The sequence below is a fragment of the Drosophila mauritiana genome, chromosome 2R, assembly GCF_004382145.1.
Source record: "Drosophila mauritiana strain mau12 chromosome 2R, ASM438214v1, whole genome shotgun sequence".
Lineage (NCBI taxonomy): Eukaryota > Metazoa > Arthropoda > Insecta > Diptera > Drosophilidae > Drosophila > Drosophila mauritiana.
Genome location: NC_046668.1, coordinates 16341231 through 16367937, shown reverse-complemented (window position 1 = coordinate 16367937; position 26707 = coordinate 16341231). Strand labels below are relative to the sequence as shown.

At 42.4% G+C, this 26707-nt stretch overlaps 1 protein-coding gene across 1 annotated transcript in view; it reads left to right on the top strand.

Moving 5' to 3' along the window:
* The window catches only part of LOC117137883, a 32812-nt gene extending 6132 nt beyond the window's left edge, over nt 1–26680 (top strand). The window contains exons 2-7 of the mRNA XM_033299613.1: nt 11821–12329; nt 22284–22385; nt 22920–23028; nt 24045–24221; nt 24294–24407; nt 25296–26680. Coding sequence (XP_033155504.1) covers nt 11821–12329; nt 22284–22385; nt 22920–23028; nt 24045–24221; nt 24294–24407; nt 25296–25435 — 1151 coding nt within the window. The 3' untranslated portion in view covers nt 25436–26680. The remainder of the gene's footprint in view (nt 1–11820; nt 12330–22283; nt 22386–22919; nt 23029–24044; nt 24222–24293; nt 24408–25295) is intronic.
* Nucleotides 26681–26707: the final 27 nt, after the last annotated feature.

The window sequence follows — 26707 nt, the reverse complement described above, 5'->3', positions numbered from 1 at the left end:
TTTTGGTCTGCCGCGTGGAGGATAAAGAGAATTTGCCTAACAACTCGCACACACACTGTCAGAAATTGAAACTTTTCAAAAGCAATTGCTTGAATTTCAAGTGAAAACTTTCTTCCCAGTCTCGCTCGCTCCTTTCCGCTTCTTTTTTTCATTTTTTGTTGGCCAAGAAAAGTTGTAACTTTTGGCAGAAATATGCAAGCATACATTGAGGAGGCACACACAGATGTACATATTTTTCGGGACTGTGTCTCTAAGTAATTGCGCGTCGAGGCAACTAGAGCAAACTGTCTGCTTTTTAAATGCCAACGAGCGCATTGACGCCAAAATCCAAGGCAAAATGGCGTCGCAACTTCCTAGCCGCCGTTTTAAAACAAATGCGTAAGACACCGAGTCATCGAGATAGAGTACGCCATGCCATTGGAATTATGCTCAGCTGGCTGAAGGAACCACTCACCACGCACCCATCGCCTTTTCCTTTTGGTACTTAAACCAAAATCCGAACCGGGATCCAAATCCGGATCCGGGCATATGGGAAAACCCTCGGCTGGCGGAATTGTTTCAGTGCAGCTCAGTCGCTCAGCTGATTACCAAACAGCCCACTTGCTTTGTATGCGGATAATCAGACTTGAAAGTTTCCCGACTTTCCTTTCCTTTCCTCTGATTTTTTTTTGCCTTACTTGGCATTTTCCTTGCGACTTGGTTGCGTAACTGCGAAAAGTTGCGAGCAACTTTGCTCTTGTGTATCATTGGACAATTTATATAATTAACCCATATGAATATTTATCTTGGACTGAAAAGAACTTAAAGTCGGCGAAATTAAATCGAGTCGGGCGGGGTAAAAAAAGCAATACGCTTCCCCCCCATCTCCTTGGGACCGTAATTCTCCGGCGTAATCCTTCGAGCCGGAGCTTAGCAGCGGAGGCGCGAGTCTTAGGCATAAAGCTGGATTATGGCTTTAAGTGTAATTACCATTTACATGGCTTCCATGCCTGCCAGCTGGCTGTATTAACATGCTCCTTAGTCCTTTCCCCGGCTCATCGCAACGCCCGGAAAAGCGAAATACGGAGCGCACCTAACACAGAAACACGGAACACCGTGGCAAATGTTATTAAAAACTTAAACATCAACATCAACGGGGCATAAAAAAACACCAAATTGGGGGGCGTGCGCGACTTGTGGGCGGCAAGGTGGGTTTTAGCCTGGTTTCAGGGTCGTAATTAGAAACTTTTTAGTTGGCACAACGCGGAGAGCACACAAAGTTGGACATGACTTTTGAGGCATTAGCCTAGCGCAGCCATTTTCGCGCCATGATGCGGTAATTAATTTCCAAATTTCCCCCTTCTCCGCTATCTCTGTACCCATCAGGAAAAAAGGGGGGCGGGGCAAATTGCCGGACATTCGGGTGGTTTAGTTGTCAAGGACATCCGCGCGATGGGGTCAGCCAACTGAACGAGGGTCAATTCAAACAGTCAACTTACTAATTTAATGGCGAATAAATAAAGCCATATTATTATATTTTTTTTGGGCTATAAAATATACCAACAAATATATAATAATCTTTACCTAAATACTATTTAGCCTTTAAAATATTTTGTACGCCGTTTCAATCACATTTTCATTTATCTGTTACTACAACTTGATCCACCCTCGATGATTCGATAGCTTAATTATTTTTTCGCCAACTTCGAATTCAAATTAAACTTTGCCTCGTATATTTGGAGGACTTGGCTGCGGGTTGGAGTTGCGGTTGGTCTTTGTGGGTTTTCCATTAAATTATAAATTTATGAGCCGCGCAAAGCGTCCTAAAGCCAAACGACTGAGCATACGGCCAAGGAATAGGGTTGGGGTCGGGAAAACAAGCTATGCTTGTATGTGTGCACGAGTCCTAGTTAATTACCGTGATAATTTACACTTTCACTGGCATTGCGGCTTTAACCCTTGTTTGGCCTGCTTTAAAGTGAGTGTGCTTCATATAAATTAAAGTTTAAAGCTCAATAAATTTTGCCACATGAGTTGCTGGAGAAGTGGTGGTTACAGTGGTAATGCGATATGAAGTACTAGATATTTGTAGTAAAATCTTTCAAATTCGCCGAAGAACATATTAGTTGTTCAAAGTTTCAAGCACGGTTGTAGTTGATTTTTATTTATCATTCTTCAGGTCATAATTTGTATTTCTAAATTACATTTAACTTTATTTAATTTGAGGCTACTAAAAATCCGCCCTAACGACTCGCCACTGTATTTGCATAAATAAGTATGTTTAAGTTTAGCGTTGCGTAACAATTTGGATTACAGCTCAAGTAGTTGACAGTTTTCGGTGGCTGCTGGCCAAAAAGGGAAGACAGAGAGACAAGAGGCTAATTTATGAAAATTGCCGTCGAAATTATTGGCAATGAACATTTGCGAGTGCGTGGGCGTTCAGTGGCTCAGTGGCTGAGTATCTGGGTAATTCGGTGGCTCAGTGACGCAACATTTGAAGCGACTTGCTGCGGGAGATTTCTGATTATGGTCTCGAACGTATTGAGACCGGTTAGCTCCGGCCACGCCCCCCTCCCTCAAATGTATGCAAATATTTGTGTGCTCCGGCGAAAGTCGAAACGAAAGTGCCAGGGCCACAAGTATAATTTATGACTGGGCCGCTTAAATTTCACTCGAGTGACGCACCAACAACAACATCCGAATTATGAGCACAGATAACATTTCGCCGGCTGCCAGCTAAGCAAAAATTAAGAAACAACAAGCTGGTGGGGATGCTATGCGGATGTGGAGGGGGTGTATTGACTAGGATGTGGTTGCCATTGTTGCCTTTAATCTTTGGGGCACAATTTGCACGATTCCGCCGCAGCAACCCAAACTCAGCGAGCACCACATTTGAACCAGCTCAAGGACAAATGATAACGCTTAACACAGAGCCGCCAGCGACTGCCTAATGATACTGTCACAAACCGGTGGTGGTGGATTCCCCCCATAAAGAAGTTCTCCCCTCCCCCAAAAGCAAAAAAAAAGGATGGGGGAATGGCATCGAGGACAAGTACAAGGAGCAGGGCAAGTATGATGATGACAGCAAGACAGCGACTGGGCCAACAAATTCTGTCATTAGATACTGTGTAACCGAGTATCAAAGGAGCTTGCGAGATACTAACAACACCCCGAAATTCGCAGGAAATTCTAGTTTCGCACACGGCTACTGGGAATCCCCTTTCCATCCGTTGTTCATGCCTTTGAGTGCTTCGTGATATCATTAAGGTAAACTAAACTGGTTTGCGTGTTAATATATCAAAGCGTAAAATAATTTAAATAATCAACAGTAGCAAATTATATAATTTAAAATTCTTACGCTTTTAATCCTGTGGGAAATCAAATCATGAGAATTGATCCATAAAATTGACAGAATTTAAATATAGATGAATTTGAATAGCTAAGCAGCTTCTAAATCGTTTCAGCATAATTCACCTATAAATACCTCTTTAAAGCCGCTTTAATTTTGATGCTTTCGAATCTAACACAAATTGATGCCGAAAATCAGTTTACCCCTTGAGCGAGGGCATTGAAAGCCCGCTCATTTGCCATGCTTTGCATTTACCCAGTTGACTTTGCTTTAACAATGGTCCCGGAGTCAGATTCTGCTCCTACATGCCGCATAGATTGAATATTTCCTGCTGCTGCCGCAGATTTGCCGGCATGCCAAAAGGCGGAATCAGGAGCAGCGCAGCAGCATGTGGAAATGTTTTGCCGTTCATAAATTTATGCCACGCGGCCAAGTCAGAAATAGCAGTGGCAGCAACAAAAAATGTTTTCTCTTGTTGAAATGTTGTCGTACATGGCCGCCGGGTGAGATGGCGGCGATGGGTGGAGATGGGAATGGAGATGCGGCTCTGCCACGCAAATAGAATTTCAAAGAAGTAAATCTTGAAATGAAATTAATTTTCTCAATTTTCCAAGCTGCAGCCTCGCTTTCCGTGGCAGGGGGTCGGAGTCCGTAGTCCGGACATTTGCATAGAAGTCGCTGGGGGCGTGGCCGTAAACAGGAAAGTGGAAAAGTTTCTGGCCCAAGTGGGTTAAAACCCTCGGCGAACCGCAGCTGTTGTCCTTGGCCTACAGAAGTGCCTACAATTTGCTGCAGATAGTTTCCCCGTTTTTCCCCCCTCAACTCGTCATTAAAATTAGCCCAATTCGATTGATAAATGTGCATCCATTATGAATTATAAGTTATTATGCAGACCATAGATTTATGACCCGATAGAGTTGAAAGCCATAAATCCCGGCTATCAATGGATTCGTTAATTAAGCCGTCGAAAGTGCATTCAATCAGGGGTGCCTGCGATCATGAAGAGGCAACAAAGCTTGCTCAGGTGCACGTAGCATGTGGCAGCAAAACAAATTAAATAAGTCGCCATTGAGTTGGTGAAAGCAACCAACAATGGCCAGTGGTCGAGAAACTTTTCCCTCGCCAAATGAAATGTTTTTCTCATGTGATTGTGCTGTTGCCGCATTTTGAACAATTGCCAATGGATTGCAACTCACCAAGGACTACAAACGGAAAACTTTGTTTAAATATGTTTTAAGTAAGCTGATATATTGGTATAAAAATAAAACAAATCTATTAAGTCATATTTATAGTCAACTATTTTTTATTATACGTGCAATTATTTAATTTTAGTCAAGATTAAAATTAAATGATTAAATGATTTCAGTTGTAAATATGCTTCAAAACATTACACACCAGTTGTTTCTGTCAGTACCCACTGCATTCCAGAAAATATTTATTAAATATTCACTGAAATATGTGCACCTATCGTGAATAGGAATCCCAAGTCGGGTGTTTCCCCCAACATTTCATGTGCGCAACCACTGAAAGTTTCGTCTTAAGCTGAAATGATTGCTGCAGAAACTTCCGCACTCAACTGCAATTAGTTTGTGTGGCACGAACTGCTCGAATTCAACATTTCCTTTCAACTGTAAGTTTCAATCCTAGGGCACCTGTCAGTCGGTTGCCAGTCGACAGGTTTTAATGGTCGGAAATCATGCACAGTGCAAGTCGCCAGCTGCTGAATTAAAGTCAATTTGTTTAAATAATAGCTGAAAAGTACATTTAAACAGTGCAGCGCAAGCACAACAAGCTGCACAAGTCGAAACTTTGAGCTTGAGCTCAGTAAACTGGCATTACGTATACGCAGTGTGTGTCGGTGCGGTAAACTTTTCGGCCATTGCAGCTGTTGTTTGAGTAATTCAAGTGCACACACGGACAGGTTTTAAGTTGCCAAGAGACGTTTTCAACTCTAGCAAGATGTATCAGTGAATTATTTCAGAACTTCACATCCCTGTGGCTTTGCATATTCTCGGAACAGATTAGATTTCCATTAGCAGTAACAATTTAATCGAGCGTGTATTATGCAATAAGCAAACATACGAACTACATTGCTTTAAATTGAGTGCACCAGAAATGCTGAGGCCGGAAGAGACTTAGTTTGCTGACTGGTATGGAAACTATGGTTTCGCTCCAGCACAATGCAGCGCTCAACAATTATGGTCAGCGGAAATCAATGGATTCATCATTGGGACATAACACTTTGAAAGCTTTCCATAGAGGTGAGGCAGAGTCGAACCGCAGGATTCAATTTGTGGCAGAGAGCATGTTTAATTGCCACAAAGTGCGCCTGCTGCCCGAAATCAGAGGCAGCTCACCTGATGGCATTATGGCCACAAGCAAATCAAGCAAATATTTTAAATTCGATATATCCTTTATGTCCGTCCTTTTACGGACATCTTTCCCGGACGGGCCCTAAGCCCGTTTTCTATTTGGGCTTAGTGAGAAATGTCAGCGGCATAAAATGGATAAGGGACAAATGTGACAGCTCACAGAAAAACATTCGCAGGCGAAAATGTAAAGGAGCCACATAAAAGGCATCGCCCAGATTGCCCAATCTCGGCACAGTCAACGCCAATGTCAACGCGGCGGATGGGTGATGTGGGTGGGTGAGGCCAGAAGGGACCGACGGGATACACGCTTGTGCAGCTTTTCACTAGCTGGCAGCGGACATTTGCCAAGAATCGATCAATGGCATTCGCTTAGCCGTCTGGGCGCAAATAAATTGAACTTAAATAGACGACGTCAAGGGCATTAAATGTGACGTCGCTGTCAAGTTAAGTGCCGAAGGTGGCAGAATCTTACGGGAAAAGCGGATATATGGAAGCAGGATGGCACTGCAGCAAAAACTTATAAGTATTTCATATTAAATACATAAAAAATGTTATTAAAATATAAAATTGCTAATTAATCCATTGAAGTGAAAATGGTAGGAATTCTTTTTTATTTTATGTGTAACAGCATTCTCTAGACATAAACTCAGCTTAAATTCTTTCCTTTACGCAAAACTAAAAGTGTGCTCAAATGTGCACGCCAAAGTGACCATAAAATCCTATTCCTTACACAACCCACTTTTTTTCTCGACTTGACTTCCTGTAAAAATCCAGTCCACCTCATGTGCATACAACATCCCTTGCCAATTGCGGGAATAGAGGGTAGCTAAGCTCAATTCCGATTTTGATTACACTCGGTTCTGTTATTTTCGGTCCCTTGTAGTGCCACCAAATTTGCCACATCCGGTACAGGCCGAAGTTTATATTGCGACTCCGGGTTTCAGGCGCCGTCGGTTGCTTTGTGGCAACTGTCAAGTGTGTCTGGTCGCCCGAAATAAGTGGACTGCCAAAAAGTTGCCTTCTCTGGGCCATGTCCTTCATCTCCGGCTGCTTTGTCTCCGATTTCGTGGCACTGGTGTCGGGTGCTTTGCTTTATTTTTCGTTTAATAATATTTTCACTTTGATGCCACTTTGGTCAGCCGGCGAACGCTCGAGGGTGGCGAGTGGTTTTCGGTTTTCTGTTTATGCCCCCGCATTACGGAAGTTGACAATTTAATTTTATGTACTCGCCACATTCCCGCCGCTGCCACAGATACTAAACATTTATTGGAGGGCCAAAAGGTTCGACTATTCAAAGTGCCCACCGAGCCGTGGACTCTTGGCTTAGGTTCCAACCGCATTTCCATTCTAATTCGCACGTGCTTGCAATTTGGCAAAGCCCCTAATGTTGGGGCTCCACAATGTATAAATCTTCATTATGCATGAAAAGCATTCCCCCTCACTTAACTTATGCTCTTTTATATGAACTTTCCCGTTTGCCGCCTTTCCGTTTGATTTCACAAGGCTTTGGATCAAGGATATCGCAAATACTCATACAAAATCCGCTGGGGCGTATTTGTACCTTATTTATTTTGGTGTCACAATTTATGAATCCACTGTGCGGAAGTTATTTATTGAGGCTTTCAGTGCGTTTAAAATTGCGTCTTAAAATAGATACTTTTAGGAACTCATCAGCGCCTGACAACACGAACTTCCCATTACCAGACTCTGCAATTAGCCTTCAGACTCTGGCTTCAACTATTTAAAACTTGCCAGTTTATTCTAGGAGCCCACAATAGAAAACCCAAACTTGAGCACTTAGACACGAATTGAAATAAAGTAAATAAAATTAGAATTCTCAGCCCTAGAGTCTGCCCCAAAAATGGCTGGCTTCATTCCCCATTTCTCTGCCTAGCAGCTGCCATTTCCTTTTCGCTCCGCGGCCAGATAGAAAGCCAATTTTATGACTCAACTTAAATAGGCACTTTACGTTTGCTCTTAATGCCTTTTTACGAGAGCTCCTTGGTCCTGGATCCTGGAATCGCGACATTAATGATTGCCACGGCCCTGTCGGGGGCTTTATTGGAAAATAAATGGGCGAATAGTCGGCGGCAAGTGTGTGGCGCACTTATCTGATTTTACACTTGCGACCATCAAAATTATGACAGTCGCAAAGTGAATCGTTTCGCTCGGCCAAACGATCAACTTTGCGCCAGAAGTTGCAAACTTACAAAGCAGGCATGCGTGGGCCATTTTCCGGAATTTCAATTAAATGGCTGCGAGTGGGCCAAAAAGTTTCCCCTCGCCAACCGGCAAATCTTCTTCGCACAGCCCGAGGCTTGAGGTCAGGGGCCACATTGACGCATTTACACACAAATTACCGCCAAGTGTCAAATGCAAACATTTCGACTCTGGCAACAAACAATATTTGCCATAAAAACAGAAAGCGCCGAGCCATCCGCAAACGGAAAAGTTTCGTAATGAAGCTAGCACCCAACTGGCCTCCGTGGTCCCAAAAGCTTAAAGTTTACTTTAAAATTTGCCTCAACATTTTGAGTCTCGCCTTGGAAGATACATTCGAATTATTCAATTTCACCATTTGACCATGTATCTAATTAAAACTTTTCAATTCCGAACACTGCAAGCTTCGTTGTTTTATGCTCAATTGTCCCCGTGCACTCGATGGCCGTTAAAAGTTGGCCCGCATTTGTGTCAATTGTTGTAAATAACTCGCACCACAAATTTAGTTAGATCCAAATGGAATAAATTATGCTGCAAGGGCATGACAATCGGAAATGTACTCGCCATTTATTTGTGTTTTAATTAGAGAAATTTATGCACACAATGTTCGCAGCATTAAATATGAAATCAAATGAAATTAATGATTCAAGCACAGGATGTCGCTAGCCCGCACAATTATCATAATGATATTTGTAAATGCTTTTTTTGCAGCCTTTAATTTAATTGATGACAAAGCAGAGACATTAAAGCAATTTAATTACCAAATGGCAAGTCACATGCCGGAATTTAGCTAATGTTATTTGCTAAATTTAAACCAAGCGGGAAAATTTATTTTTAAAAGCATTGAAAGCCTTGTTTCGTTAATTTCATCAAATCACGATACATCCGCATAAGTCTTTGTTTCCGTACGAAAAATCCATCCATTTTGAAGATTCGCTTGCTGAAAACGAGACTCGGAAGTCGTTCATTCGACATCACGCATACGCAGTGTGTGCGCTAGCAAACTTAATTAATGTCAAGCCATGATGTCACAAGGAGCATAAATATTCCACCATTGCCGCTGTGGGGCGTCGACACGAGCACATGAGAAATCATTGATATTAGTTGAGCAGCGGGACTGCCGGAAGGACTAAGGGGTCGGAATGGAGGAGGGGCAGAGCTGCTGCTGCGGAGCGGGAATCACGCAGCTTGCAGCGAACTTTTGATTAAAATGTTGAAGCAAACACGATGGACGAGAATCGTAGAGCGGGGCCAGCCGCGGATGAAACTTTCGCGAACGCACACACAAATTGCGAATGTTTCGCCAAACGAAAAGTTGGAAAATCCCACCAAAAATGTTGTTCTATCTGTATGGCTTTGGTGCAACATGTTTGTGGTTCCTTGGTTTGCGTTTGAGTCTGCACTTTCAGCCAGCGAATCTTCTTGCTGCTGTTGACAATCCGCAGCTAGCAGCGGTTGCACACTGCGGACCGATTGTAAATCCAAAGCCCAAACGCCGGAAACAAGAAAAATACGAACCACCAAACCGGATGGATGCAGTCCAACAACTCGCCGTGAAAAATTCAATTACAAAGTCACACCAGTGCCATCGAAAGAATGCAAATTTACACGGCAGAAAGTGGGTCGAATACCGCAGCAGCTCTAAAAACTGGCAACTAGTTCAGAAGCTGTTTTGCGGTCCGCCAGCGACCATTACGATTACGATTACGTATGTAGTGGATGAAGAGCGGAGAGCGGGAAAACCCGGAAAATGGCAAGGAAAAGCTGAATGTCGCAGGCAGTCAGTCACGTGCGAACGTGACGAAAATGCCACGATTCAGTTTTGGCCAACTTCTGCGTGCCAATGAGCAGCAACAGTCGCAGCAGCAGCAGCAACAGCAAAAGAAGCAGCAATAGCAATCGCATTGTGCCGAGCTGTTATTTTTAATTTTTTTAATTTATTTGTGCTTTATCCCTTATATATATATGTACATTTCATTAAAGCTAATGGTATAATTAGGTATTTACAGTGTTTAGCTAAGGCTTTCATCTGAAATATTTATTAATTATGTCTAGTTGACCTGTTTTTAGTTTTTTGTATAACAATATTTATTATTTATTAAGGAAAACAAGGGAGAAGAAAACCGAGCTGTTATTTGTTTGTTTTGTGCGTGCAGGACGTGAAGTCTGCCAGCTAATGCACTTCGAGAAATTTTCGGTTTGAAAAGAGGGAACAAACATATGAATTGCCGTTGAAGATTGGTTTTTGGATATATAAATATAGAGATTCTGGCAAATCTGCACGCATGGATTGCAAGCCACATTTCTAAGCTCCTTGAAGGCAATTTCATCCAAAAAGCCGAGAGCAAAAAAAAAACTTTCTCCTGTGTGTGTCAGATTCCGGAGTGCTTCTTCGTATTCATAAGGCCGGAGGACTACGGCACAACAATACAGAAACCGCAAAGTGCAAAATCCGAGTTGCGAGACCTGGTTGACCTGGCGAATCAGGAATCCTCCTTCTGTCGCACCGCTGCAATTGCAAATTGCTGTGGCAACACACTCTCACATGTCAATTGAAGGAGCTATCGGGCGATTTCTAAGGTGTCAATCAGAAGAAGGTGCATTGATTGACTCGATTGTTCGCTGAGATCAAAGCTGGGTAAATTGATTTTCAAACATCTATGCGGAGGACTCGAACGAAATTCCTTTCGAGTGCAGGAGGCGAGAGATTCTATTAGAATTTCTTTGAATAATTCGATTAGTGGCATATCTGGCGTCTTAGCAACGTGCTAATTAAAAGCCGAGTCTGGTGCAAGCCTGGCCCCTGGCGAGTTCCATAACTAATTAATTTTGCATTATTCAATGCACTCGGTGCAGGCGCTTTGTCCACTGAACTGCACTGGTCTTCAAATTCAATCATCGTCAGGCCAAACATAATAAATTTCTCATGATTGGCATACATTATTTATGGTGTGAGCGCACAGAACAATGACAAACGAGTCTCCATGGACGTGGACGTACTGGCCAAACGAAAGCCAATCATCACAAAATTTCACCAGATTCTGTGGCCAAGAAATCAAATTCAAAATCAAAAACGAGCCCAAATGCATTGCCATAATTGAATTTACAGCATGGTGAATTCAACCTAATTACCGTTGCTAAACAAGACTCAAACATGTTTGCCAAAAGCAATTATCTTTAATTGTGAAATATTATTTTCTTTTTTTTGTTGCCCAACAAATTCTACACAAATTACGCAGCGCAAATAAAACCAAAACCCGAAACGGGTAATATGTTATGTGGTAGGTGTTCTGCGGGTGTCCTTTCGCCTGGTCCAAATGCTCATGTGTCTGTGGGCACGAAACCATGACCAAATAAAACGATAAGTACAACACGGGAATTTTACTTGTGGATTAGGGGAGCAAAGGCTTTTAAACGAAGCTTATTTGTGTGATATAAGGTGTACTGAACTCTTAATTCACTGAATTTAACATATAATCAATAAACTTATTACTTAATAACTTATGCTTGTGACCAAAACAACTTCTGTCACGAAAGAATTTCTATGGTTCGAATTAATTTTCCTTCTTTTTAGCTTTCCATTTTCAAATGTGCTTATCTAGCTAAGCGTTTTATATAATTTAACCATCATATTTCTGTTTAAGCTAGCAGCCGCAGGAATCCCTGATAAGGTCGGCGGCTTAATTAGTCCTGTCACTTTATGCAGATTCGCTGGGCCAAGGCTAATGAAAATCCGTTGTAAAATATTACGTATACGCACGCGCTGGGTGCTCATTCAAATTAATTGACTTCACGCTGTTATTGTTTATCCGACAAACTGTTGCGGCGCCGGCGGACAGCGCATATATTAACACATTTTAAAATGTCACCTCACATCCTCTTCTGTCGTTCCCTTCGCAGACCACACAGCATCCGCATCGCCGGGAGGAGGAATAACAAAAGCCGCCACCATGACGACGCCGGCTAGCGAGCCATCAGTGAGGCATATAAATCAAAATTTAATTATGTCACAGTCGAAGGAGGGTGAACCGGTGCCCGTGCCACAGCCGTATGCCCAAAGTGCCGCATCCGCCGGGGGCAGCAGCATCACCAGCTTCGACTCGACCAATGTGATCGATGGCCAAAGCCAGCCGACGCCCACACACCTGCAGGAAGCGGTGCTCCAGACGCACTCGCACTCGCACTCCCGGATCCAGGCCAAAGATACGGCCGGACCCTATCCCATCCCAGTACACCGGCCGGAGCCCGTGGAGAACCATCTGGAGGCCAGCAACGGCATCGAGGGCGGCATGGAGAGCCTCTTCGGCACGCCCATGTACTTCGGCACCGAGAACTCGACGGTGGTCACCACGCAGATCGGGGCCACCGCCCACGTTCCCTGCACCGTGCACCACATCGGCGAGGGGGTGGTAAGTACGCCCAGTATTGTTTTAATATTTTATTAAAAATAAATCCATCACTGTTGCTTTGTTTGCCTCCGCCAACGACAACGGCGATGATGATGACTTTTGTGTCGCTGCCTTTTGTCAATGTGAGGCAGCCAGACTTTGTCCTCGTGGAAATGGAAAAGCATTCAATGTTAATTGATGAGACCCAGATCGATCAAGTGCTTTATTTTCGATTCTCTTCAGATTTCATCAAGTTATGCGTATATACCTCGATGAAAGTTTTTACGATATTAAAATTTCGCTTATAAAGTACGCCCATACAAAATTAACTTTAAAGACTTAGTCAGGTAGTTATTTATGTGTTATATTTTTTACATTTTTAGTCAATTGTAGGAATTCTTACTTTCATTGAAAATATGATATGAAAAAAGTATTGATTTTGAATTTGCAATGCTTTTACTTTTAATAGCATGTGGTTATATTTAGACTTTAATTTTCTTACCCAAGGAAAGTCTAAAAATTCCCGGCATAAACGATAAGGCCGCTTACCCCGAGTTCCGGCTAAAGTTTACTTATTTGTTTTCAATTTCCACCTGCCAACTGCGACAGAATTTAATTAAGCCGCTCCGCTTATCGAGGGCACTTGTGTCAGGGACTTCGTTTCGGCCCAGAGGCAAACTAATATGGTAGTAAGCACACAGATTTCGGACATTTTGGGCCTGAGCAAAATGACTGCGTGGGTCATTTGGCAGCACAATGAGAACACACAAACACACTGGCCCATAGGGGATGGCACTGGGAGACAAATTACACCTTTCGCCAGGAGTGTGGAGTGGAGTGGGTGTGTGGGTGTGCGGGTGTGCGGGGTAGCGGCATTGACATGCCATAGCCTCAAGTGGTATTAATTTTCCGCTTGTCTAGAGTTATTACTCATACGCCGTGGTGTGCGTCACGTCTCGTGTATTTGCTCCTCGGGCCCGAGGACAGGGCGTTGTTTATCCCGCCCCGCCACCCCAAAAAGTCGGACACTCGATTAGGCCAGCCAGCTGCTCCGTCGCCCATCCCAAATGACCCCGGTGCGTGTTTGTTGCGTGTCTGGTTTAAATTGACGATTTCATAATTGTGCCTTCAAGTGTGCGGAAGTTAATAAGCACTTAAGTCCTCGTAGGCTCCTGCGAGTGTGCCAGAGTGTTAGCCAGTTGGCACTTTCCACGGCTGCGTGCTCAAGTGGGGATGCCCCGGCCTATATGGGCCACACAATAGGCTTGGGTCTCGGCCTAATAAGTCGGCAATTTGTATTATGGAAATTGTGCTGCATGGCCTCTTTGGGGTTAGCAAAATATTATCATCGTGTTTTAGCCCTCTCATTGCAATGCGCTTGGGGCAGCCGACCCTTTAATTGCACCGATCTCAAAGGAGCTCTACCCGATTGGCCAGATGCATTCATTAGCTACAGCTGTGTATGCATATAGTGGGTGTATATATTTATATTAAGAGGTCTTCACGCACTCATTGCTTAATTGGCAAACAGAGAGCTGTACCAAATCCCCAATGAGGCGTGAATTCATTGGGTTACTGCACTGCGAGAAATGTCCTGAAATGTGAGAGTAAGTAGATATCAGATATCCCTCTTTTCCTAGCCGCTACACATTTGTCAGCGATTCTAATACACAAATATTCTCTTAATAATAATGGGTATAAATATTATTAATACTACAGACTGTTTTAAAATTCTTCAGTTCCGCAGATTTCTTCATAGTTCTATTTATTCTTTATAAGTACTACAAAATGACTTAGATTTGTGTCCCCTGCTACTTAAAGCTCTTTGAGGGCTGCAACTTCTGCGTCTAAATGGGAAATGCACTTTCATTTCATTGCCCTCGCCGTGTGTGTGTGTGTGTGGCATTAAAACCTTGAGCAGGGAGCGTCTGTGAATGTGCATGTGAATGTGAATGTGTGCGTGTGTGTGGGGATGCGAGTTGCAAGTTCAGTGGACAGGAAACGTACACCTCCAGACCAGGGGCAAATGATTTCCATATTTGCGACTGCACTGCACTGCGGCAGAATGCGCAATCGAAATGCTTTGTCAGTTGCTCGCCTTTGTCTATGCCAGTCCCGCAAAAAAGGTCCTTTTTAACTTGAAGAATACACACACTAAACATTTCCGCGAATCGGGCTTTGTTTTGTCTGCGCCTTCGCAGTCGTAAATTCGCTTTAGACGACAATAAAATGCAGGAAACATTAAATAAATGAATTGCTTCCTCGAGCGCACGGCTTTGTTTTGGAATTTTGCTGCAATTTTAATTTTTGTCGCTTCACCATTACGCAGTGGTTGGTTTTTACGGGGCGGAGATGACATCGAATTAATACGAGTAAAGTCCCTTAAATTTAAGTACACATAATGCTTTCTTCGTAAAAAGCGTTGACAACTTTTCATTGAAGTAATACTATTAATTAAGAGCATTTTCAGATGCAGAACAAATCTGCTTCGCCAGCAATAACAGTTTTCTGGCAAATTTAAAGCCCATAAATCAAATAACACGAGCAGCAAGAAGTCCTTGCAAACACACACACTCGCACATGTGCGTGGTTGAAAAAGTGGAAAGAGCACTTCGAATTAAGAATTACGACACTCGAATGTGGCTGGGCGGGCATTGAAATATGTCATTAGGGTATTAGTCGAGAGCAGCAGCTTAAATGGCATTTAAGATAAACTAAGCAAATACGTGTGTCCTGTGTCAGCCATCAGCCAAAGGGTGATGCCCGTTGCATCCGGCTCATATAAATTGAACTAAATCACCAGTCGAGCAGCAGCGACAGTCAGTGCAGAAAGTTATGGCACAGCACGGACTGACGAAAAGTTATGTTCACAGAGAGCTTAAGCGGCAGAGCAGTAATGGAATATTAAAGGATTTGGTCCAGGCTTTAACAAGGGTATTAGGCAAGAGTAGAAAAGCAATATTTTATAAGTCGCTGTAGACTGATAAGTAAGTTTTGTAAAATAAATTCCATAGATCAGACATTGTTAACAATAAACGATCAATGAAAGGATATTACTTATGGAAATATTAAATATTTTAATTAAGTTTGTGTGAAGTGATTGCCCACCTCCTGGCTCAGCATGTTGCACTTTTGGGGCATCCACTGTAACCCATTTAGGTTCGCATATATATGTCTCCCGACGACTTTCAGTTGACTTGGTCCTCTCCCTGGCTTTTCCCAGCCATATTCCCCTAGCCATCTCCTTGACCTGCAGCCGAACTCCATTTAATTCCGCTTCCTCCGGCAATGCCGATTCCCATGTTTGTCCTGTTGCTCCTGCTATGCGGCCCTGCACTCGTGTCTGTGTGACTTGAGCACTTAATTACTTTTTAGATAAATTGTCGTTTTTAATGTCTAGACTCGCCTCCTGTCCCTGCCTGGGATCTTTCATAGAGAAAAGTAGCAGTAATTAAATGTGCTCACAGCATGCCAAGATTCTGGGACGCTTCCGACAATGGAAAATGCGAAAGCTTAAATGCTGAAAACTCGAAAATGTTCGCCCAGCTTCCATTGCTTCGTTCGCTCAGATAGAAGGTAATTTATTTATAATTTTCTGGGAAATGTTCCCCAATTCAGATTAGAAAATATAATTGTACGAGAGTGAGAGTGCGGATAGCTTTGGCTGAAACACTTCTCCTTTAGCTTGGCCAGATAAAAATACACCGAAATTGGTATTTTATGAAAATTAACGCTGGGGGCTCTGGCCCTTCGGTTTGGATAAGTCGTTTAGATAAAAAAGGTTACGCAAATGTTTGTGCAGAGCAGCCCGGCATAGGTATGCGTGTGTATATGGGCACATATAATTTGCAAAGTTTAAAATCAGATAAAATTGGAATTGCCCTTGTCCGAGAAGTGAAGGCTGAGCCCGAAACCAAAGCCAAAATAGAACGGAAGCCACTTAGCCAGCCTGCCAGTGGAGGAGACAACAAAAAAACAAACAAATAACTTAGCCAGCCCATTGATGAGGGTTTGGCAAAGGATAATGCAGGATATGCGCGGCATCGCTCTGCCGAGCTTAATCAAAACAAACACATAATTCCTGCACAATCATAATTTTTGCATAGTTTCACCTCGGTCTCTGCAACTCTGCCATGAAACCCCGTTTCGAATTTCGCTCAAAATTTGGCACACACAATGTGGCAGTGAATGTGCTTTTGCATGAGTTATATTCCATTGTGGAATTGTTGGGCGAACAAAGTAAAACACATTGTTGTTCCAGTTCCCCATTTTTCTGTGAACTCTATGTGTTCCTCATTTTTTATTGCTCACATTCAGCTATGAAAAGCTATGTGTGGGTGGCTGTGCTCGTGTGTGTGTGAGCTTAAGGCTCTTGCACTCAAGTCTCAGAACAACAAACAAAAAGCAAGGACCTCAAGCAAACACATCCACTCGCACTCACATTCATAGTCGCAGTGCCACTGTGCTGTAGCTCTTTGTCGCTTAAAAAAACATAAAATATTATAAAATATTTTACTGCCAGGCCCAGTTATTGTTGCAATGACCTTCGGGCTCAAATATTATGTGTATATTATGTGTACGTCTATATCTGGGTCTGTGGGTCCTGGTATCTTTTTTTGTCTGAGCTTCTGTTTGTTCAGCTGCTTTTTACCCGCTGGTATTACCAGTAAAAAGCGAGCATATCATTGAACTCTCAAAAAACATATATATATAAAATATTGCGAGTCCCAAGGGAATTGGACATAAATCGAAACTAGAGTGACTTTTGCGTTTAATGTATTATTTCTATTTGACTTTGAATTGTTATTTCAAATTTAAGTTTGGTTGTTCGGCTTATGGCCTAGTTCTTAATTAAATCATTTCTTGTTAAGTCAATTTTCCTTTCTGTCTCTACTTCCCAAGCTCTATATTATTTAACCAACAAGAAAGAAAATATTTAAGACTTTGCCAGGGCAACATATACATTTCCAATGAAGCGGCGCTCCATAAAACTGTCTTTCTTGAAAAACCAATTTAATTAGAAATAACGTTGGCATTCGGCAATTGTAAGTGTGTAAGTCAAAATACACAACTACAGAGACAGGCTAAGGACTAAGCTCATTATAAGACCGGCAGAGCAAACTCAAATGCAGCCACTTTCGGGGGCGGCGGTCCAAGAAGTTAATGTGGCTCGAAAATTGCCATAAACCTTTTTGAATGAATACAAATCATTATCACTTTGTTGCTGGCAGCCTTAACCGTAATTAAACCAACTCAACTGAAGGGGACAGGCAGGACTTTCAGAACTGGCAGGACTGGCAGGACAATGGTCGTAGAGTTGTTTGCCAGCTAATAAGACATTCTGGTCGACAGCTTGATGAAGGAGGCCACGCCACTTGGAGGGTCCTTTCTGGATGTTGATCCAGCTGTTGGTGCACACGAAAAATAATAATAAACCATTCTGTTACAGCAAGAAAAACATTCTAATATAGTCGCACAGATTAAGCTAGTAAAAAGTATATTATAGAAAGGAACTGTTTGGATCATAAAATCATGTAATAAGAAATGCCTATGTCTTGGCATTTCGCTCAGTGTAATCCTGCTTCTGTTGCCTGTCACAATGTTTATTAAAACAAATGTCCTAAACAAAGGGAACAATTTGACCCAGATTTTTTGTTTGAGCTGGCATCTTGCGAGTATGGAGAATGGCTTCATCATTTCTATAAACTTTTCTGGGCCGACGACAAAGGATATGGTGAGAGGTCTGACCCCAACCTAAAACAATTAAACCCCAGCACATAGGCTAGGATTGGTGCTGGGTGCTGGGAGGTCAGAGTTCACTGTCGCGGCAACCTTTTGCCTCGCTCACACCGTCTGTAAAATCTTAATTATTTTAATTGCAATGCAATCATCAATGCCTGGGCCCCGAATATAATGCCTGCCATTAAGTGTGAATGGGAATGCCGGGCAAACAATCGCATTTCACGCGGGGCCACCGCTGACAGCTGCTGAAAAGTAGGCTATGGTAATTTGCATTTCCACTTATTTTTCTTTGTTTGTCCTGCGGCTCTTATCAAAAGTAATGGCTGATTGTTTGGCGAGCCCAAGGCTGGGTGAATGTGAAAAATATTGGTGGAAAACATTAGCATAGAGTTGGGCCAGCAAACAGCCGAAGTCCTCATTGTTTGCATTTCTATTTACTCGTAGTGCATGAGTGATGAAAAGCAGGGAATCTACGGCAATGTTTCCTTCAAGTCCTGCAATTATATTAGGTCACAATTCTCTACATCTTCAAATACCTTTTCATCCCAAACAATGAATGTTCCAACTTTGCACTACCCTAAACCGAGTAGATTCGGTGTGAGTTGCAATTAGTGATTGCAGAATCACTGGTTAATTATGCAGTAATTGCACTTAATATGCATTTCCGCTGAATTGAGCTCCATTTGAGTTTCGATTGCTCTCAATTATGCATGTGTGGTTGGCGCTAAAAAGCGGCCAAAAGTTCGCATCGATGAGTGCAGAAAAAAAGCAGTTTTAGTTGCAGGCAGAAACAACAAAGTTGTCATCTTAAAAATTGAGTCGTGTATGAAATTTCAGGCAAATAAATCGAGCGAAGTTTATTCGTTTTTGGTTTACCCCAAATATTTCCAAATTATTTGGTATTTTATAAATCAATCAATTTTAAATTGATTTCATTGCAGCTTCAGTGTGTTAATAAAAATATTTGCACGCTAACTAGTTTGGTGTTTAAAAGAATAATGTTATTAGGAGCGACATAGTTTAATGAATTAAATAAAAATATTTACACTGTTTAGCGTTTAAATTAAAATTTTATCCAGTTATCCAAAATGCGGAATTTAAAAACCACTGAAACTGCTCAAACTATTTTCCTGCATGAGCAATGCAATTTTATAAAACCCAAACCTGATCACCCCGCCCCACCTGCATCAATACTTACCCACCCCTCATCCCCTTTGTGAACCGAATGCCAAACTGCAGCCGCATATGAAATGAACACAGACAACCATTTGTGTGTGCGGGGGGTGGGGCACAAGTTGCAACCAAAATGGCTGCTGTTGCCGTTGCAGCTGCTAAATAGAATTTTATTAAAATCGCTTGTTAAAAGTTTTTCACATTGAAAAAGTTGCTGCTGCGTTCTTTTTTACAAGCCAGTCGCCCGCTGGGATTGTGGCAAAGCGGAAATTGGTCGGACAGCGGCGCATAAAGCACACAAAAATGTGCGTCAATAGCAGGCAACCAAACAGGACCTGCCCGGCAGCAACATGCAACATCGAGCAGAACAAAAGCCAATCAAAAGTTTTCAACGGGCCCAGCGAGGGGTGAAAAGTAAAGTAAATACAAACTTCGTCGCAATCGGCTTCTGCATAGATTTAGCCACCAAGCCATGCAATTACCCAATCACCCAAACCCATCGAAATCGAAGCCCCTGGCCACATCCTCGTCCACATAGTCCACCTCGACCACCCACCTGGAAATCGTGCATGTGGGGCACGCTGTCAGAGATCGAGATTCCACGATAAGTCGACATGTTGGGCATTGGCAGGTTTACCAGACCCACAGCTGTGGGAGCAATTTTTAAGTTTTTGAAAACCATTCCAACTTATGAACGACCACTCACATTTAATACATTTGACACATACATATAACGACTACCTTTGGGACGTTTTGAAATTTTCGAATAGAAGAATGAATATTGCAATTTTATTTTATTGAACACCACTGTACTGCAGATGGCCTACCTTTAGCGCTCTGTTGGCGGTACAGCGTGGCAGACAAGTAGTTAGCATAAATTTGCCATAAATTTGCTAACAAGTGATTTGTGGTGTGTGCGCTGTAGCTTTTGGCCATAAATTAAGCGTCACTTTTTATTTTGCATACTGTTGAAAAAAAGGTAAAATGTAAACAATTATCTGCGTGCCCGCAGCTGCAGCCGCAGGACTCGCAGGATTCGTGGGCTTCGGCGGTGATGCCAACTGGCACACACACACACTCACACACATGCGTACGCAGGACAGGCGACTGAGATTTATGCGATTTTATTTACGCACACAATCGCACTCACAGCCTCTCACATGCAGTCACATATAAAAAAAGGCTGCCAAAAGGGAAAGGAATTCGCAGGCTTTTGATTAATTGCCGCCACATTTTACTCCCCCTGATGGCTTCACTTGGCACCCTTTCCAACTCCCCCTAGGCATTCGAATTTTCTATATCCACGTCCGCTGCTTTTCCTCGCTTTTTCCGCCGGCTGCTCGACTCTTGTGTTTTTCTTCTGGCTAGCTGCATGGTTTATTTGCAGACACGTAGCGCTAGCAGTCGCAGTCCCTTTTGCCATCATAAATATCGTAAAAATCCTAAAAAACATATATATATATATATATATATTGAGATGTGTGTCGTCGGGTGGCGTCGTCTAGGAGCTGCGGGCCAAAACGGAATTTATGCGCAATTTATGCCTCACACTCGGATTTTACTGTTACAGATTGTATTGAATAGATATATGGAAAGATTTTGCTAGCATATGCCGGGCAGAATCTTGATAATAAACGACTGCTTGCCATTCAATTGCAAATTTCCCCTACATTGAAATATTGTTTTCTTTTTGCTCGGACAGCCGGGCAAAAGTGCAGGAATATTATGGATTTCCTAAGCGGAAATTTCACTGGAACTCGACTGGGATTATGATATTTTGGCTGTGGACTCCACCATGGGGGTAAATCCCTCGACTCGCGCCATTTTCCATCCTCCATCCTGGTGCTGATGCTGCTACTGCGCCACATTGCGTATACGCCGCATTAAACATTTAAGCACGGAGAATGTAATTCGTTTTTATTGGCAAACGCAGCTGATTTAACAATTTCTGTGCCGTTCAACTTAATTTCAAGTTGCCGACTCTCCTGAGTGTGCTTCTTTTTTGGTTTTGTTCGAATTTGTGGCAGTTTCAGTTTGAGTTTGCAGCGCGCGTGTGTCAATATTTGGAATGAAAACCATCGCAGGAAAGTTGAAAGTAACTGCTTGCCCTTGCTTTTTACTTCGTTATTCGTTCTTATTCTTTTTGTTGGCCAATAAATAAAATCCTTATCAATTGAAAATTGATTGATACACGCGCTTAGGTGCTTCGTCCTGATCCTTTTCAGCAGAGCACCAAAATCATCATCTTCGGCAGGCAATAACCCCATATGGACAGCTAATAGATGTGTTGCCTGTATAGGCACTGAGAAAAATTGGAGAATAGTTTTCTATGAATCTGTATTCAATGTATATTCTGTATTTTATTTTATGAGTATTTCCATTTAGGAGGGATGTTCACACACTTAAATGTTTAATATTTTACTAGTATATTAGAAAATTTCGTTTCTCTTTGTGTTTGTGTGCGTGCTGATGTAGGCAAAAAGTGCGCAAAAAGTAGATGACGAAATGATTAATGGTCATTTAAGATTAGCTAAAGTCACATTCAGACACACTCAGAAAAGGAAAAGCGGAGGAAAATGGAAAAGCAGCGAGGGTGCTGGGAACACGCCCACCATTTGTCGAGAGTGGGCGCTTGGGTGGTGCCCCGCCCATTTGTTTGTTTGTTTGTCTATTTACAGATAGGTAGCCAATTTGAACTTTGAACCTAGGATCAATCAATCTGCTATTATGTTTATTGTTGCTGTTGTAGTAATTCTTACACGTAATTGCTTTTTGATTTTTTTCCCAAGCCGTTTTGTATCTGTGTGCCCTTCGAAAATTGCATCATCATCAAGTCTTTGTCATCGTCCTAGTCCCGTCTTGATGGATTGACAAACATTTCAACAGGACAGAGAGAGCCTGGACCCATCTTCGGATGGTCCGGGCATATGTTAAACATTCGAAAGCCCCAAAAAAAATGGAAGTCCTTGAGGCAAACGAATCCCATTGTATTTGGGCTAATGGCGCCCCTCTCTATCTGAACAACGAACTCTAACCCGCAAACCATCCATCTATTTTTAGGTATCGTGGATACGCAAAAAGGATTATCATCTGCTTACGGTCGGCTTAACAACGTACAGCAGCGATGAGCGGTTCAGTGCCACGCACTTGAAGCATTCCGAGGTGAGTCCTGTTCCTCCATTTAATTTGCATTGCTGATGCGCAGGGGGTGGCGAAATCGGAAGATGTGCTGATTGCATCGGATCGGAGACCTGCATACCAGATTAAATAACTTACAGTCAGGGAAAAATATACATAGCTAACTAGTGATATTAGTCTAGGATTTAAATTATACAATATATATATTTTTGTTTTATCGAATCTGCCTGCCTGCATTACGTATACGTAATATTTTGTTCTTCATATTTTTTCTCAAAATTCTATTATTCTTTTCTTCAATTTACGTGTCAAATATATTATTTTTCCCCTGTGCATACAGCAGTTTTCATCTACATGCCTCCTGGTGAAAATTTGCTGCATTGTGAACTTTTGCAGTGGTCGGCCTCGAATAGCCGATACGTGACAAAAATTCAGTGCAGAATATTGCAAAATATTTTCACAACGGCAGCGGAGCAAATTGACTTCCAGGCGGCCTGGCCAATGTCTCCGTTGCTCTTTAATTCTAACCATTTTTCTGGCCTCCTTTTTCGCCTGCAGGACTGGACACTGCAAATCAAATTCGTGCAGTTACGTGACGCCGGAGTCTACGAGTGCCAGGTGTCCACCCATCCGCCCACCTCGATTTTCCTGCACCTGAGCGTCGTCGGTAAGTAGAGGCCGGAATTGCCTCAGTTACGGCTTCGATTTTAGATTTTCGGTCTATTGCTTTGGTTTCCATTTCTATTTGTGATTCGCTCTGGGCACTGGTGATTTTCTATAATTTCACGCCTTGATGGCTTTTCTCTTCCGGAGTAAACAAATGCCGGCAAAAAGCCTACCGAATGAGCTAGTTTTTGCCACATTTTCGTTACGTTCTGAATGCGCTCAAGCTGAAATTAGAAATGTCCATATGCCAAAGGTGGAATGGGTTAAGATGGGTTTGGATTGGGGTTGGTGTTGGGTATTCGAACGGGGGGTTAAAAAGGGGTTTCGGTTCAGATGGGATTCTCGAGTTGCAAACTCGGTTTCGGGGGCAAATGGCAACGACTCAGCAAGTTCTCAACTCATCGCGCTGTCCTTGGCTAACTGACGCACATTATTCTGAATTTAACAAACAATTTACTTTGAATGTGCTGCGCCTAATGGACTTTTCTGCCTCTTGCTCCTTCATCTTGGCAGTTTCCCCAAAAAACAAAGCCACTCTCTTTGCCCCACAGCCAAACATACATGCGTACATGGAAACTGATGTGACAGGCCAGCCATAGATTTTCCTCTTTCGGCAAAGTGGAGCTGGGCTGTCTGCCAGATGTATTTCATAAATTTGTGGGGCACTTTCGCCGGGCTCCGAGGGAAATTGATAACTGTCAGGGTTGGATGCTAGCCGATTTAGTCAGATAATGATAAAGGAGTTGAGTCGATTTGACCCCAGGGAAGCTGGCATATAACCTTTGAACTAGGAATCCAAATATAGAAACAATGGGATGGAAAGTTAAGTTGTTTTATACGAACTAATTATTTGCATACTAGTTAAGCTAGCTTTTGAAGTCGTAAAGGTATTATTTGCTTTCATAGATAATATCAGATTATACTTTAAAACATTGTGCTAGTTTTGGCAGCAAACCAACTAAAACGCTTCTCCACTCTTACTTTTCCTTTCCCCCAAAACCCACATCGAATGGTTAGAAGCCCGCGCCGAGATCACGGGTCCTCCGATTCGGTATCTAACCCCAGGTTCGACGCTGCGCCTGCAGTGCCGCGTGGTGCAGAACACGGAGGCCTCGGAGTATATATTCTGGTATCACGATAACCGCATGATTAACTACGACATCGATCGGGGCATTAATGTGTCAACGGAGCCGGGTGAGTGCTGGTTACCCTACTCGCTGCCATTGTTCACTAACCCATCATTTTCATCAATGACGTCCCTTGCAGACTTTCAATCTTCGGAGCTTACCATTCAGCGGACACGACGTGAGCACTCGGGAAACTTTACCTGCGTCGCCAGCAACACGCAACCAGCCAGCGTCCTGGTGCACATCTTCAAGGGTAAGAATCCATGAACTTACAAGTATATATTTCAGAATATTTTCGGTTTTTATTTAATTAAAATATGAACGATAAAAGACACCATAATAGTCATTCATTATTAATAATACGCCCCTCCTGCTGAGCATTGCATTGTCAATGGAAACTGCAAATCTTATGATTTAACCAACATCCGTTGGGATTCCGAAAAAAATAATTAAATTAACTGCGAAATTAAAAGAGCACCATTTTTTGTCCGTGCACAATCGAGTTAAGCCTCGCTGTGTGCCAGAAAAATTTCAATTATGTCCGCCAAATGAAATTAAAACTTTGAATAAGCAAAGGACTGCTCATTTGAGTATCTGTAATTTTCGTACATCTGTATCACGGCGGCGTTATCTGTATCTGCATCTGTAACTGCGGCATCCTGTGTCTGTTTCAGTATCCGGTTGCTCTTTTGCAGTTCATATATCAGGCGGCGTGTGGTTGGTTCTGTTGGCTAAGAGGGAAAACAATAAAAGTAATTTATGAAAATTACACGGCCGCAAGCATGTGGATTAAAAATGCCCGCGCACGGTGCGCCAGATCCAGCCATTTGGCAGGCAAACTGCCATTAAAGCCAGGCCATAAACACGGCGAAACGTAAAGGAAAGAGACGGGCGCTGGGCGGAAGAAAGAGAGGGAAGTGGCTAACACAAACAAAGAGTGCCCACGTAGTTAGTGCCAGTCATAATTTATAAGTTTCTGGCGCGATGAAGCGACGACGCTCATTAGCATTTTGTTGGTTAAGCTCACACTTTGCTTTTAACCGGCCATGTGTGTGTGTGTGTGAGAGCGTGTGTATGTGTTTTTTTAATTAAAATTTTGTGCAAATTTCGTTTTCATATTCTCCGGACTTCTCTCCTGCAGGCGACAATCCGGCAGCCATGTATCACGGACATGTGGGCGGTTCCACGAAGACAATGCAGTCCCAGCTGCATATGATTATGATAATCATTGCCAGCGGCTATCGGATATTCCACACGAGTGTATATATGAAGATCGTGTAGATGGATGTAGATGGCCTAAAACGTAGCAGCCCCAGGATGCTGGTTCCGCGTGGAGAGCATTTGTAACTATGTCATCAGCCGGTCGAAGTCGAGCCCACAGGCCACCCATTTCCAGTTGCCCCCGTGGAAAACCCAATCTAAAATTAGTTACTTCTCTACTACAAGCATACATACGTACTACCATACACCTAACGCCTAGGCCAAAACTATCAGACAAGCGAAACCAGAACTTAAGAACTCTATCTCTCTCTACATAGCAGGTGTGCATGTATAGTAAAGAACAACTCTCTCCTTTTATATGTATGCGTGTATGTGTGTTTCGTTAATGTGTAAGTGTCATACTTAGCCACAGGATGCAGCTTATGCCGCACATGTATTATATAAATGTCAACTTTGCAGACTACTAACACAAAATTGACGAGAGAAAGAGCCGAAATATAGTATAATTTATGCCACTTCAAGGATCTCGAAAATCATAAACGAAAATGCGCATTTTCGGGTCCTGGGAGTGCTAACGAGCTCAATATTAAGAACTGACGTGCATTTCCAATCTAGAATTCATATTTTTACAAGTCCCAGTCTACGATTAAGAACTTAGTTTCAGCCACAAGCACTCAATCATTCGGCTCTGATTTATGCTGCATTGTACAGACAAACTCTTAACTGATTAAAATGGATTTAGCTAAAGGAATTTGGTTTTACTCGAGAAAGAGTTCTTCGAATAAATAACTTTCAGAGTTAAGCTGTAAATAAATTATTTGTTAAATTAAATTACAAAAATAACTATTACGTGTAAGAGTGACAAACAGTTATTTGCAGAACGTGCAAACAAATTTATAGTGTGCAAGTGGATAAAGTTTATAAGTATTGCAAAGTTTGGAAAGATGTTGTTAATCAAAAAGGTTAAAATCCAAAAAACAAGCAGAGAACCGAGTAATCAAAATAAACTAATTGTCTAAGATAAGGGATATTTAGCAATTTTTAATTAGTGGACATAACTTTTAACTGTCTTAGCAATGTGCAAATACAAAAGCATTGGCGACTCACTAACGAGCGGAGACTCCAATGGCAAAGGATTGGGAAATAGCTTCCAATGATTGCGTGTAAATATCGATTTGTGCAACTGCAGAAATGATTTTTAGCCCTTAAGTCTGTGTAGTTAAATGTAACGAAAATTACCGAGCAAAAAATACACAAAAATCTGAAAAAAACCATCATGAGAAAAGTGAACAAATAAAACATAATAAAATTATGCGAAATACAAAAAACCAG